General features: G+C 37.9%; 2 protein-coding genes across 2 annotated transcripts in view; both read left to right on the top strand.

Moving 5' to 3' along the window:
- The window catches only part of LOC129379920 (uncharacterized), a 37,621-nt gene extending 26,584 nt beyond the window's left edge, over nt 1-11,037 (top strand). The window contains exons 4-12 of the mRNA XM_055060867.1: nt 1,127-1,268; nt 1,480-1,657; nt 7,497-7,638; nt 7,776-7,919; nt 8,603-8,661; nt 8,737-8,775; nt 8,852-8,911; nt 8,987-9,063; nt 9,938-11,037. Coding sequence (XP_054916842.1) covers nt 1,127-1,268; nt 1,480-1,657; nt 7,497-7,638; nt 7,776-7,919; nt 8,603-8,661; nt 8,737-8,775; nt 8,852-8,911; nt 8,987-9,063; nt 9,938-10,030 — 934 coding nt within the window. The 3' untranslated portion in view covers nt 10,031-11,037. The remainder of the gene's footprint in view (nt 1-1,126; nt 1,269-1,479; nt 1,658-7,496; nt 7,639-7,775; nt 7,920-8,602; nt 8,662-8,736; nt 8,776-8,851; nt 8,912-8,986; nt 9,064-9,937) is intronic.
- Nucleotides 11,038-11,832: 795 nt separating this feature from the next.
- dysf (dysferlin, limb girdle muscular dystrophy 2B (autosomal recessive)) overlaps nt 11,833-13,462 on the top strand; it is a 79,660-nt gene continuing 78,030 nt past the window's right edge. Inside the window, exon 1 of the mRNA XM_055060813.1 lies at nt 11,833-12,107. The gene's annotated coding sequence lies outside the window, so the exon portion shown is untranslated. The remainder of the gene's footprint in view (nt 12,108-13,462) is intronic.

Raw genomic sequence — 13,462 nt, 5'->3', positions numbered from 1 at the left:
AATACAGTCCATGGAAATTTTCCCATGTTTCCAACAATAAACAGAGAGAATAAGGAGAGACTGTATAAAGTCGTCTGTCTCTGATGATCTTAGTTTAGTAGAACTGAGTCGTTCATCATGTTGCTCTCTGTGCTGCTGCTGCTGATGGTCAGCTGGACAGAAGCTGCTTATCATGGTGTTGTGGTTACACACACCATTAAAGATGTACAAGAAAGCAGTTTTACAGTAAGTTCAAATTTTCTGCAGTTTTTTTTATGTCCTTTTTAAATTTTTATTATTTTTAAATTGTTTTGTATTTAACACTTTTTCACCTTAAATCTGCAGATTGTGCGTCGCTTTAAGTTGAGCTTCACCTCATGTGCAGAGATTGTGTCATGGTGGTGCTGTATTAATAAGATTGATGAAAGCAGCGGTGAATGGTGTCTGAAAGAGAGTACCGAGAAGTACAATGGTTGGAATTTTGACTATCACCAGCAAGGGTAACTGAATCTCAACATCATACAAAAATATCCAACATTTCTCAGTTGTTCCCAAGAAGTAACTAAATCTAAAAATCCTACTGAATTAAATCTCTTGTCAGTTATCTTTGTGTCAGAAACTCTGAGTAACATCAGAAATCTTCCCAATATCTTCTATTAAAGGTGGACTCCTCCAACCTGGGTAAATAACAGAAACGGTGTTTCATTTGGGCGATTTCGGATCACATTTGAGCTGAGAAAACGATCCGACATCAACAGACCGAACTCATCACCACAGACCAGCATCATCCCTCTTATCAGGTAATTCAGGTAGTTTTTTTTAGTAAAGTTAATATTTTTGGTGTCTTTAGTTGAGCATAAACTATAGGTTTAGTTTGTTGGTATTTTGTCCTGTTTTCTTTTCTTTCTTTTTTTTTTTGTAAAGCCGAACCATAGAGCTTTAATAATTAGAAATAGTTTCCAATTAATATCCAAATGTTGTGAATAGATTTTATTTTAAAAGAGACCAAAGAGAAACAAAATAAACATAAAGAATAAAAACTGAAATACAAATCAGTCAAGATATTAAAGATTCTTCACGTGAATAAGATAATTTGAGCAGATTGTTTGTTGTCAGGTGACTTTGTGATGTTTTCTGTTTCTCTCAGAGTTCCCTCAAACTGTCAGAGGGATATCAACTTGTTAACCTTTGACCCTGATGGAGATAATGTTCAATGCAGATATGGTTCTAATCCCAGTGACTATGAGTGTTACATTTGCACAGCACCGTCTGTCCTCAGTGTCTCATCAGTGAGTAATAAATGTTGGTGTCAGTTTACAGTAATGCAGTAGAAAATGATCAAAGGTAATTAAGCTTAATTTATTGATTATTTGACTATAAATCACTAATGATGAAACATTACTCTGAAACTTTTTAAGTAACAAATATTGTTGTATGAACAAAAACAACATAAATCTATTAAATATAACATTGTTAATTTCTCTCTCTGTCCTCCTGCAGGCTTGTTCTCTATCATTCAGTCCAACCAGCAGCAGTAATGAAGGTTCATATGCAGTTCAGCTGATGATGGAGGATTTTCCCAGATGGTCAATCACTTTGACTCGTTCTGATGGTTCAACTTATTCATGGAGCCCCAGCAACTTCATGACCCAAATCTCTGTCCAGTTTGTTTTCAAAGGTTTGATTTTATGTTTCAATCAGTTTGTTTTATGTCACAAAGAGAAACACTGGTGTAAATAAATTGAATATTTAATAGTTGTATTTTAAAGCTAATCAATAACTACAGATTATTAAAGGACATCAAGCTTTTAAATTCCAGATACAGGAATATAATACAACTAGAAAATTCCTGAAGAAATTTAACCGAGGCCTGCCAAAGTGTGCCCGTCGGTTTGGACCCAGCGTTCTGATGCTAAACATTAGCATCCATGCCAAGCTTTGCTATAAATGACAAAGTATCATGTGGAGAATCACAAGAATGTTCACTAACATGGACTTGCACCATTCAGTATGTTAAAATAAGTGTATAAACTAAATTAGCCAAAATGCTAATGTTAGCATGAATACTGTCAGTAGCATGTGGACAATCACGAGCATGATCTCTGTAGTTTACTTACTCCATTCACCATAACAAACATGGGCTAATGCTAATGCTCTGCTTTGCAGAGCATTAGCATTTTTTACCCTAAGTGAGAAAAAGAACATGCTGGGAGAAAAAGAACATGCTGGATAATCTTATTGCACTGCCTTTGGCAGTGCACAAGTGGGGAACAATGAAATGCTAATGTTTGTGATGTTAATGCTCTGCCTTGCTAGAGCCCTAACCTTAATGAGAAAGATCATGCAAGCTAATATCATTGCAGCTGTGGTGCTGCATTAGCCATAGATTAATCTTAAGGCTTTTATTTTGAAATTTTCATTGAGCTTGATTTTAAATGGCCAATCTCATCCCATGTTTAACAATGATTGGGTTAAATCAGTTATATAATGGTCAAAAGAGCACTTACTTGATGGAAAAATTGTCAAGGCTTTTATTTTGAAATTTACATTAAGCTTAATTTTTAGTGGACTCTTTGCACCTGAGCTTCCGCGTTCGGGAAAGACGGCTAAAATGTTTCCGATCTATTGAAAACGGTACTTTACACCGGGTATTTGCAGGGCTTTTCCAAGGTAACAATTAATAATGTACATCGATCTGAAGCCCCAATAAGTAAGCCGGAGAAAGGTTTTAAGATGTTCGCCTCGTTATACATTCACAGGCACGAAGGTGAGTTTTATTTCCTTTAAACTTTGTGGCTAACATTAGCTTTAGCTTATGCTAGTAGGCAATTTCTCGGACATTTTTCTTGTAAAAATCTGCTATTTAAGTATCTAAACATTTCTCATCCATTCTATTGGACAATGTTTGTACCTTATTTTCAAGTATATTATATGTATTTATTGTTAACGACAATAAACGCGGGCGGGGGGAGCAGATTACAGTTCAGGCTTTTTGCTTCCAGCCTGACGAAGCACAACGAGCCCAGGCTCATTAGGACGGTGTTTACAGCGATGTGTACAGGCGGATCAGTTGCTCGGCTGTCTGGCTCTGCTCTCTCGTTCCCAATCACTCGCTCTTTCAGGCTGAATACAGAAGCGATTTAATGTTAATAACACAGGACGGCTCCTTTACCTTCGTCTTTAGGCTGAAGAAGCTGATCCAGAGACAAGTGAAGGCTGCAAACTTTGTTGTGCGGCGTTAGCTTTAACTGGTAGCAACAAATATTTACAAGCCGTCTTAATTCAGGATCGCTTGAAAATCCATGAAAACTTAAACAAAGTGCATAGTATTGTTTTATTTGTCTCTTAAGTTCGACTTTGATTTTTATAGCAGTATAGTAACTGAAAGCGGAAAAAAGAGAGGCGTATTTGGTCATGCAGTTGTGACGTCAGCGCGGCAGGCGCAAAGAGCCCATGGTAACACTAATCCCATGTGTAACTCTGGTGTTTTGAAATCAGTTCTAAATTCCAAAAAAACAAGTACTTGTCATGGCTAGCTCATTTCTCATCAGTAGTAACTGACAGGTCTGCCATGTTGTAGTTCTGACAATAAGCTCTGACCTCTTTGTAGGCACTCAGTGTTCCGCCATGTTGTAGTTCTAACCTGCAGTCATTGTAGTTTTAAAGAGGAGGTCAACTGTCATGTAAGTGTGACACAAAAGGAGAGACTTAATTCTAAGTGCTTGAAGCAGTTAGTTTTTCTGAAAGTTCTTAGAGAAATATTCAAGCTTTTATTTTGAAATTTACATTAAGCTTAATGTAAAATTGACATACTAATTCCATATGTAACAATGGTTGGTTAAATTCAGTTTTAAAATGCCCAAAACACAAGTAGTTCTAAAGGCTAACTCCTTCCTCAGAGCTCTGCCATAGTAAAAACTACAGTGATGCGTTTTTTGTAGTCCTAATCAGCTGCTCGGCCCTGCTGTGTTTCGTTGCTATGGTAATGGATCCTCTGCCAGCTGTGAGTCAGACAGGGGGAGACTTAATTCTATCAGTTAAAGGCAGCCAGTTTCACTAAAAAAAGCGGTCCGAAGAACTCCTTCCCATTTGGAAACTGTGATACGCATCTGAAAACCGTTTGAAGCGTATGAGAGGACTATCTTTCGTCTCCGATAGTCCCGCAATTCATATCTGTCCATCACTCACAGTAATAACAGCGACGAGATAAAAATGGTGTGCGCTGAGGTCTGACATTTTTCAGAAATACATGGAAGTGAACCTGGCTGAGTGTGTGGAAATCCTGTCGCATCACTTTGTTCTGAAGCACCTAGACAGAAAACCGTAAGACCTAGGAAAATTTCGAAAACATTTTACCGGAGCAGGCATGCGTATCTATGTCATGACCAAGTTTAATACCGATAGGGTGATATTTGTGGGCGTGACGGCAATTTCAAAATTTATTTGGGGTCAGAATCACAGTGCTTCCCACACTCTAACGAAACGTCAGTTACACTCTAGTTTGGGCAGTTTCTAACTGACGAAAAATTTTTGATGGTTTTTCGCTTTTACTTTTTCATTGTAACTCCGAATCCCACCAAAAGTAATAGCTCCAATGCCGGCATCGGGCCGCACGTTTTGATATAACTTATGTGGGTGGGTACTGTTAAGAATTTAAAAAAGGAATAACTTAATTTAGCTCGTTAATTCATTCCTCTGATCCTGAATTCCTGTGTCTCAATATATGTGCAGTGAGAAAGAGCAATCATACGACATCAGACTTCAGATATCCAGAGTTTTATCCAGAGAAAATCAATGCAAAAAGAATGTTACAATAAGCATCTCACCTAGATTATCAAAAGTCCAAGACATGACAAAACAGAAACAATTAACTGAGTTGAAAGGGAAACAAAAACAGAAACAAACAAAAGATGCATCCTTTGGGAATCTCTCACTCAGCACAAAGAGATTCGAACTTCTGCTGTAAAACAAACCATTTTATAAGAATGTGTATTCTCCTCATTTAAATATATGCATTAGGAGGTGTGTTTTTCCCTCGTGGGCCTTCCCATTGATTTTATTACCTCCTGCTAAAGAGCCCCAAAGGCAGATATATGGATTGTCAAACTGGGTCTTTGCCGTACCAGGCGTCTCCTGCAACTCTCCCTGAGCTAAATTTACGACCTCTGTCTGTTTTAGTTTTCTGCCTCAAATGATTCCACAAGAAAGTAGTTTGTATTTTTAACCAAGCTTGCACAAAATGTAATGCTAAATAGTGACTATAAGTTTGGATCTAAGAAGTAACTAATTCAAAACATGCTTAAAGAAATATATTTAATTCTAATATAGATAAAATATTTATAAAAAAGTTTTAAGATCCTAGTAAACTTTTGAACCACGCTAAGGAATTTGTTAATTGTCTGGCAGATAGATGCCATGTCTAAAGAGATTTAAGGAAGTCTCAGTCTGTCTTTCTTTAAGATCCTCCCTATACAATTCATGTAAAATTTTTAGAGTGGCCAGTTGTTTTAGTTTGGATCTTTATCTAAGTTTGTCTTAATGTAAAGATTAGCCTGTGTACTATTGTGCTAATTTAAAATTCTATTTCAACAGTACGAGCCGCATTAACGGTCATGGATGAAGAAGTTGGAATAATAAAGAGGCGTTCTATTAGGTGAAGAACAATAGGTATCTGCCATGCAATGCATAAGGAGAGCAGTGACTGACTTGCGAAGTCTCCTTATGCATTGCTATGGGCAGGCCCCAATAAGAAGAAGATCACTTATTATCAAGACAGATTATTTGACCAAAGTGTAAATTTACTGAATTTTATTTTTTAAATGAACTGCCCACTTGTTCGTCTGGACCAGGAGTCACCAACGTGGAACAAGTTTTAAAAATAGCCATCATCATCAGAGAGCGCTGCCAAAGAAATTATTTCATTTATTGTTTTTACAGTGAAGTAATAACATTTGTTAATATTTAGACTTTTTAAAGAAAGTAAATTATAAAAAATGTTTAAAATAATTTTTTTTATGAATAAAACAGCTTTATCCACAGACTCTCACTGATGTGTGATACATACAAGATGTTTTGGCTCAAAGTTCAGAACTATGCAGATTTCTGCAGCTGTCTGGCTGCCGCTCTGCCGACCTTGAGGTTTTCCTTGAAGAAAACAAAGAAAATAATTTCTGAAATTTTTATAAACAAAACTTCTTTACAATGAACAAATTGTGGAGAAAAAAAAGATCTTATGTGTCAAAACATCTTGTATGTAGCGCACATGTGAGTCTGTGGGGGTCAAAGCTTAAATCCTATTGGTCAGTTTGCTTTAGTTTATTTGGCAGCTTGACGCTTTTTCTGTAAGCCAAAAATGAATGAGTGGAGTTTGATCCTCCCGTTGGTCTTAGAGCGGTTTGGACCCCTGCAGAGATTTTCACCGTGATCGGTTCTGGCGGGTCGCCGATTTACAAGCGACCCGCCTGGAGAGCTGCCGAGTCCAGTTAACGAACATCTGCTGCTCTTCCTGAGCGTCACGGTAAGACTGAGGGTTGAACAATTTAATCAAGTCGAAAGATTCCCCAAAAGAGTAAAAACTTGTTGCTTCACCTTCTCCTCCTCTGGACGTCTGATACCACCAGAACCTGTGATCAACATCCTCCTCTTTCCGTGGATCACACGGGTCGCTTCGCTTCCATGTCTTTACTATTTGGCATCGTTTGGCCATCCATCCATTGTCTGCCACTTTATCAGAGGTCGGGTCGCGGAGGTAGCAGCTTCAGAAGGGAGGTCCAGTCTTCGGACTTCATCTGGAGGAGCTGGGATTCCCCAGAGGTTGGATTCCCCTCCCAGGCCAGCCAGGAGAAATAGTCCCTCCAGCGTGTCCTGGGTCTTCCCCAGGGCCTCCTCCCGGTGGGACGTGCCTGGAACACCTCACCAGGGAGGCGTCCAGGAGGCATCCTGACCAGACGCCCAAGCCTCAACTGGCTATAGAGGAGCAGTGGCTCTACTGATTTAGGTTTAGGTTTGTGCTGGTTTTGTGCGATGCACACAATGGTCGTGTTCCTGCAGGGCAGTGATAGTTTAGTGTGTACCATCTGATCTGTAGGACATTTTTTTAGACGTCTGCTGGTGTCATCCAATGGGTGAAGGAAAAGCAAACTGACCAATAAGATTTAGGCTTTTGCGTGCCCTTTGACCCCCACAGACTCACACTGATGTGAGGTACATACAAGATGTTTTGGCACAAAAGATCTTTTTCTTCTCTCCACAATTTTGTTTAGAGGAAAGAGGCTTATTCCTGATAACTATTGTCAGTTATATTAATATGATCAGGAAGCATGTAATCATATTTATACATAAATTATCATAAAGGCTGAGCCAAGAACATTTCTGCCTGTATCAAACATGAAGCTCTTCGTGTTGCTCTGTTCCTGTGAAGTTGAGTCTCAAAGAGGTTGGTGACCCCTGATCTAGACAAACCATCTTTAATATGTTTTATTAGTTTCTCTGCATTATTTTTCCCTGCGTTGCTCCAGTGGATCCTGCAGCTCCGTCCTGCACAGCAGGTGAATATCTGCCCAGGTTTCTGCCTCCAACTCCTGAACATGGAGCTCAGTTCTTCATAGACCTTAATGAGACGATAGAAATCAGCATCAGAGCAGAGGCGACTCAGTCTGTGTGAGTAGAAAATAAATATAGTCTCCAATTAAAGGTAAATTTTCACGGCAAACATTTTGAAGATACTATTTAATGCAGGTTTGATGGCATTTTGCTGATATAACCAAACAGACTGATGTGTTTCCTGTGTGTTAAAGGATCACTGGGATCCAGTTCAGTGGACCGTTCAACATGGTCAAGAGTTCATCTGGTTCAGGATATTTCACCCTGAGATGGACGCCGTCTTTCGGTCAAAATAATGATGATGAAAGTCATCCCGTCTGTTTTGCTGTCCAGGCAACGTCAGTATCTGATCTGATCAGAAGTTTCAAATGTTTTCATTTTCTCCATTTAAGTAGAAACACAGAAACGTATCTGAAAAAGACTGATAAACATGACTAGTTTACTTTAGTTAAAGGAAAAGGTTCAGTGATACAAAATGTCTTGATGAAAATCCCTCCTGATTCTGACAGGTTGCTGAAGCAGAGATCCATAAGATCTCCAAAATGAGAGATTCCTTAAAAAATAAAATCTCACCAGATCCTTCAAAGAGGCTCTGATTTTGGGAGGCGATGTAAGAAATCCTCTGCATTAATAAACCCTAGAACCAAATGTTTTGACTTGTTTACTTCAAACTTTGCACAACTGAACTTGGACCATAAAATTGTTGAGGGAAAAAATGGCGGATTCTCAAAACTGACCAGCTGGAGGTCATGACCTCCTTTATCAGTTCCACAGAAAACGTGGCGACATCATAACAGAGATAATGTTATAACAAATAGAGAAACATGAACAGAATGAAAAATGATGTCTATGCAGCATCAGGAGAGAATAAAGTTACATTTTATTTTATTACAATCAAAGAAATTATTTAAGGACTAAAACACTGGATTTTGCATAATATTTCTCCTTTATAGTTATTTTGAACATTAATAAATGAAAAAGAATTTAATATTAAAGTTTTGGTGCTAAATTATCTCCCCAGTGCCTCCAGTTCTGTCTACCAGTCTGAGCTTCGATGCGTCATTGTGACGGTTTCAAACAGTGAGTTTTTCTTCTTGATCATTGATTTATCTTTTATTTCCTGAACTCATGATGTTTCTGCTGCTCTTATCCCAGTACCTTTCATAGTGACTCCATCTCCTCCTCCTAAAACATGTAAGTCAATTCTTTATTTTCATCCTTGATTTATTTTTACCTTTTATTTCCTGAACTCATGTTTCTGTTATCTTAGCTGTGACTCCAACCACTGTTGCTCTCCCTTTGACAACTACAAGTCCTCCTCCTAAAACATGTAAGTGGGATGAAAACAGGACTGAAAGTAACAGGAAGTTGTTCTTTACTCCATGTTGATCTCTTGCTCTTCCAGCTCATGTTAAGGTTGTGAAGCTGAAGATCAAGACTTCGATGTCACTGAAAGACAAACAAGATGAACTGGAGAAAGCGGTCAGTGACGTCCTGGACTTTAACACAAACCATCACAACCTGAGTTTAATCCTAATTAATTTATCCCAAATGTTATTTCATAACTTAAATTAATATGTAAAGTAACAAAGAATGAACTTCCATGCTTTAAATATGAACCAGTTAAAAATATACTTTAGTAAACTTCACTTAATGTCATGAAGTGGTGAAGTGGAGATGGTGAGGCAGACGCTGGAGACCCAGGTAGGTGAATGGTGAATATTTAATGATGAAAAATAGTCCAATAACAACAACAAACAGTCAAAGACGTAGTCCGCGGCCAGGCAGCACGGCTGAGCGGAAGCCAGGGCTCAACGCCGGTAGCAACTGGTCATACAGGCGGCTAATAAACACACAACGGCAGATAAAGGCAAAAGTACGACAAGGACCCGAGGAGGAACAAAGGACACAGGAGGGACTAAATACACTCAGGGTAATCAGGGGAACGAGACACACCTGGGAACAATCAAGGGGAAGACAGGACAAGGAGGAGAACTCAGGACACAGAAACTCAGAATTAAACACAGAAAAACACAGAACCTGACAGTAAATAAAGCAAAAGTTTATAAAGAATGAGTGATCCAGATCTTGTTGCTGAAAAAAATACAAAAAGTCCAAAGATAATAAAAACTATCAACATTTAATATTTAGTTTGTAGAGTTTTTAAATGATGAAAAACCTGCTAGATTTTATGTTTCAAATCTACAATATTTTAAAGTTCCTCTTCTGTATAAATCTTTATTTTATTAAAATATTGAGTTGTGATGGTTAAATTCAACTCTTGACTTTTTTCCTTTTTTAACTAGAAGATTTTAAATGACTGTATCTAACATAGATTTCATGTTTTCTTCTGCAGATTCAAGATCAACTGATTACAGGAGGGCTGCCTGCAGACATAAAGGTTCACCTGCTAAGCTTCGGTATAGCTAATAAAACAGCTGCCCCCTAGTGGCCAAACAGGAGAATGAATCTGATCCCTGCAGGAAATTTGATTTAATCTTCCTCTATATTTTAAATACTTCAGGGAGTTATGGTTGTTTTCAGTAATTTAGTCTGTCAATGCATTTAAAAAAAAATAAAACAGATAAACTTTCACAAATTATTATTATAGATTATTAATACAAAGTAAATAAGGACAATATTTGGCATCATGTTTTCATTAAAGCTGATATTTACAGAGGGATTGCTACTCTGTGTTCATGTGCAGCATTTCTATCTCTGGGATTTTTATTCAGCTTAAAATCTTAAATGCACTGTAAAACATTTGAGCTGCATTTAGTTGTGTCTACTATCTTCTACTCTATAAGTCATGTTACTCAGCACTTAGTCTTTCATTTATGGGTTAATCAGTTGTAGTTTAATTAGTCGGGTTTTCATCCATTTAATCTTTATATTTTGTATTGATCTTAAACTGATTGTCATTCAATTTTCTTTATGAACATTATATTTTATGTGTATCAATTCTTTGTAATCAATCTTCTGTTTAACTCTGACATGTGGGGTCACAGAGGGGTCATTGAGGGGTCAAGGAGAGCGCCTTGTGGTCTCAGAAACCAGTCTGAGGCTGTTTAGGACGGCAGGGAGGAGAACTTAGTGGAACGCTCCAGTGAACTGATAAACTCAGTCCCACGTCCTTGAGAAGAATATTCTGTTCAAAATGACTCCTGGATCATCTGTGGGTAGAAAATCATGATGAAGGAGAGCGTCCATCTCCTGCCTGCCAAGGTCAGGACGGTCCAGGTAGAAAACCCACCTGGACACAGCCAGGTATAAATGAATGTGAGCTACAACAGTTGGTCAGATCACTGGGTGAGACACGGTGCTCTCTGAAGACGCTTCTCTGTATCTATCAAGGTGATCAATGTTTCCTTTTGTTTGTGATCATCAATGATCATGTTGGGATGTTGCTGTGATTTCATGCTTTTGATTGATTGAATAAAATATTGATTGATCTGTGATTGTTGTCACTTTATCGTTCGGCATCTAGAGACCTGGAGAGACGAGAAGAGACGACGAGCAACAGCAGAAAAATCTCAACGGTTGTCAGACTAAACTTAGTGATGACAGTAAACAGAAATAGTTCAGTGGATTTTTATATCTGTGTGATAAACTTTATTTAATAATTTTATAACGATAAGTCTGACCTGAACCTTCAGAAACGACGAGCAACAGTAGAAAAATCTCAACGGTTGTCAGACAGGTCTTGTCTGAACTAAAAACCCACCTGAATAGAGTCGCTTTTGAAGTGTAATTACGGCAAATTGTAATGGTTCAATTGTTTACTGTGTTTTATGACTTTATTTCTGTGTTTTCATAATGTAAAGCTCTTTGAATTGACTTCTTGCTGAAATGTGCTATAGAAATCAACTTTTATTTGATTTGATTTGTAGAAAACAAGCACATGAAAAGCATAAGAGCTAAGAAAAAAAAATATTAGCTGAGCTTATGTAGTAGAAATCATTCTGTGAAGCAGTATCTGGTCCTGCCTTTGTTCTAGCCCGTAAAATACAGAATCGTCCCATATTTGGCCCTTAAATGAGCGTCCCGTATTGAACCGATACATAAATGTCCGATAGACACGCCTAAAATATACACATCAAATAATAAACAAATCAACACTTAAGTTTAACAATAATGGCCAAAATAAAACACAGGCAATATTAAGGTCAGCTACACTGTCGTGACGGGAGCTGAAGGACCCCTGAACGCAACGGAACGACGCTGAACGTCACGGTTGCCTAGAGACGGACACTGAGCAGCCGCGGTGAGCTGCTTATCAACCCGCGTCTTTTTAAATCGTCTTCTACCCAAGAAGAAATGCTTTAAAAAATACAGACGTGAGCGAAAAGACGCGCATTATAAGCTGACCAATTTTTGAGTAAAGATCGATATTGTGTACTTTGAAAGACAAAACAATGTGTCCATCATGGCGCCGCTGTGTAACAGACAGAATGGATCAGCTGAGGAACCGCAGACCATCAGAACCTGAAGAACCAGAAATCAGCGTCTCTTCGTCCTCTGATATGGTACAGAACATTTTACTATTATTGATTCAGTTTCTTACTGTGACTTCAGTTTGATTATTAATATTGTTTCGGATGTTGAGTTTGGATATTTAATAAATAATAGCATTAGCCAAAATAAGTGACTAGTTAAAGAATAAATCATACTAATAGATTAACACTAAATACATCAATATTTTCTACATTACATTACTTTCCATGTGTTTTATTCACAAATGTTGATATATTTTATAAATAGCTGTTCAGTGGTCATTTGATGCATTACTTCGTTAACAGTTTATTAATATTGTTTAGCAGTTTGGGTAACCCGACTTTCAATCAAGGAACAAAAAACCAGTAAGCAAAAATACCCCAGATCTGCAGGACAAGGGCGGTTCTAGACGGGGGCCAAGAGGAGTTCTGAAGAAATTATACTAAATAAATGTCTTTTTAAAATATTTAGTGGTAGATATTTTTTTAAACTTTCACAATTTTATTTTAACAATGAATTAAAAATTATAGTACTGCACTTTTAGCTGCTGCATTGAGATAGGATCACACTTTCCATCTGCTAGATCAGGATCTGCTACCTGAATCTCTGGAGACACAAGTGGCTCTTTGGTTCACCTGTTAAATGATGAAATTTTGCTCTGTTTGTGTTTAATTCTTTTTTAGTGTCTCCATAAAAAATCAGACTACACAGGCCCCTGTGGTAAATTTGGTTTTTAACCAGCCTCTAAAGAAAACAGTAAAGACAATTTTTTGCAGCCCCCACTAGGACTGTGTCACTCCACAGCTGCATGTGTCTCATTAATGTTAGCAGATGTTGGCAGGTATGATGTCTTGAGATTCTGGTTCAAACTGAGTTTATACACCTCTGGAAAAAATTAAGGTTCTCTGATTTTACTCTTTATAAGTTGTTTGAGTAAATTAAACATTGTTTTTTTAATTCTATGAATTACTGACATGTCTCTTGTAAATAAGCAGTAGATTTATATAACAAATATCTTCTCATGGGTCTCAGCCCTGCTGGGGGCTTAGCCCCCCCTAAAGGTCAGATCCTAGAATTGCCCTTGTATCCATCCACCTAAGAATATTAAATTATTATTTTTAGATAAAACAGCTGTATTTTGTTTGTATTTTTTGTGCTTGGCTTGCTTGTAGAAACAGGAGAGACTCAAATGGAAGTACAAAAAGTGAATTTTGCACTAGTGGTGCAACAACGTACAATGTGGGGTCAACATGCTGAGCTTTATCCCCCACTCTAAAATTAGCAAACTTCCCACCAGGACACGCACACACACACACACGCACGCACACACACACAGTCTGAATGCCTGCAGCCAAGTGGGTCGCATTATAAATAAAAAGGCAACAGA

This window comes from Poeciliopsis prolifica, unplaced genomic scaffold (genome assembly GCF_027474105.1).
Source record: "Poeciliopsis prolifica strain line A6 unplaced genomic scaffold, Auburn_PproV2 SCAFFOLD062, whole genome shotgun sequence".
Taxonomy (NCBI): Eukaryota; Metazoa; Chordata; class Actinopteri; order Cyprinodontiformes; family Poeciliidae; genus Poeciliopsis; species Poeciliopsis prolifica.
This window is presented reverse-complemented; position numbering and strand designations above follow the sequence as displayed.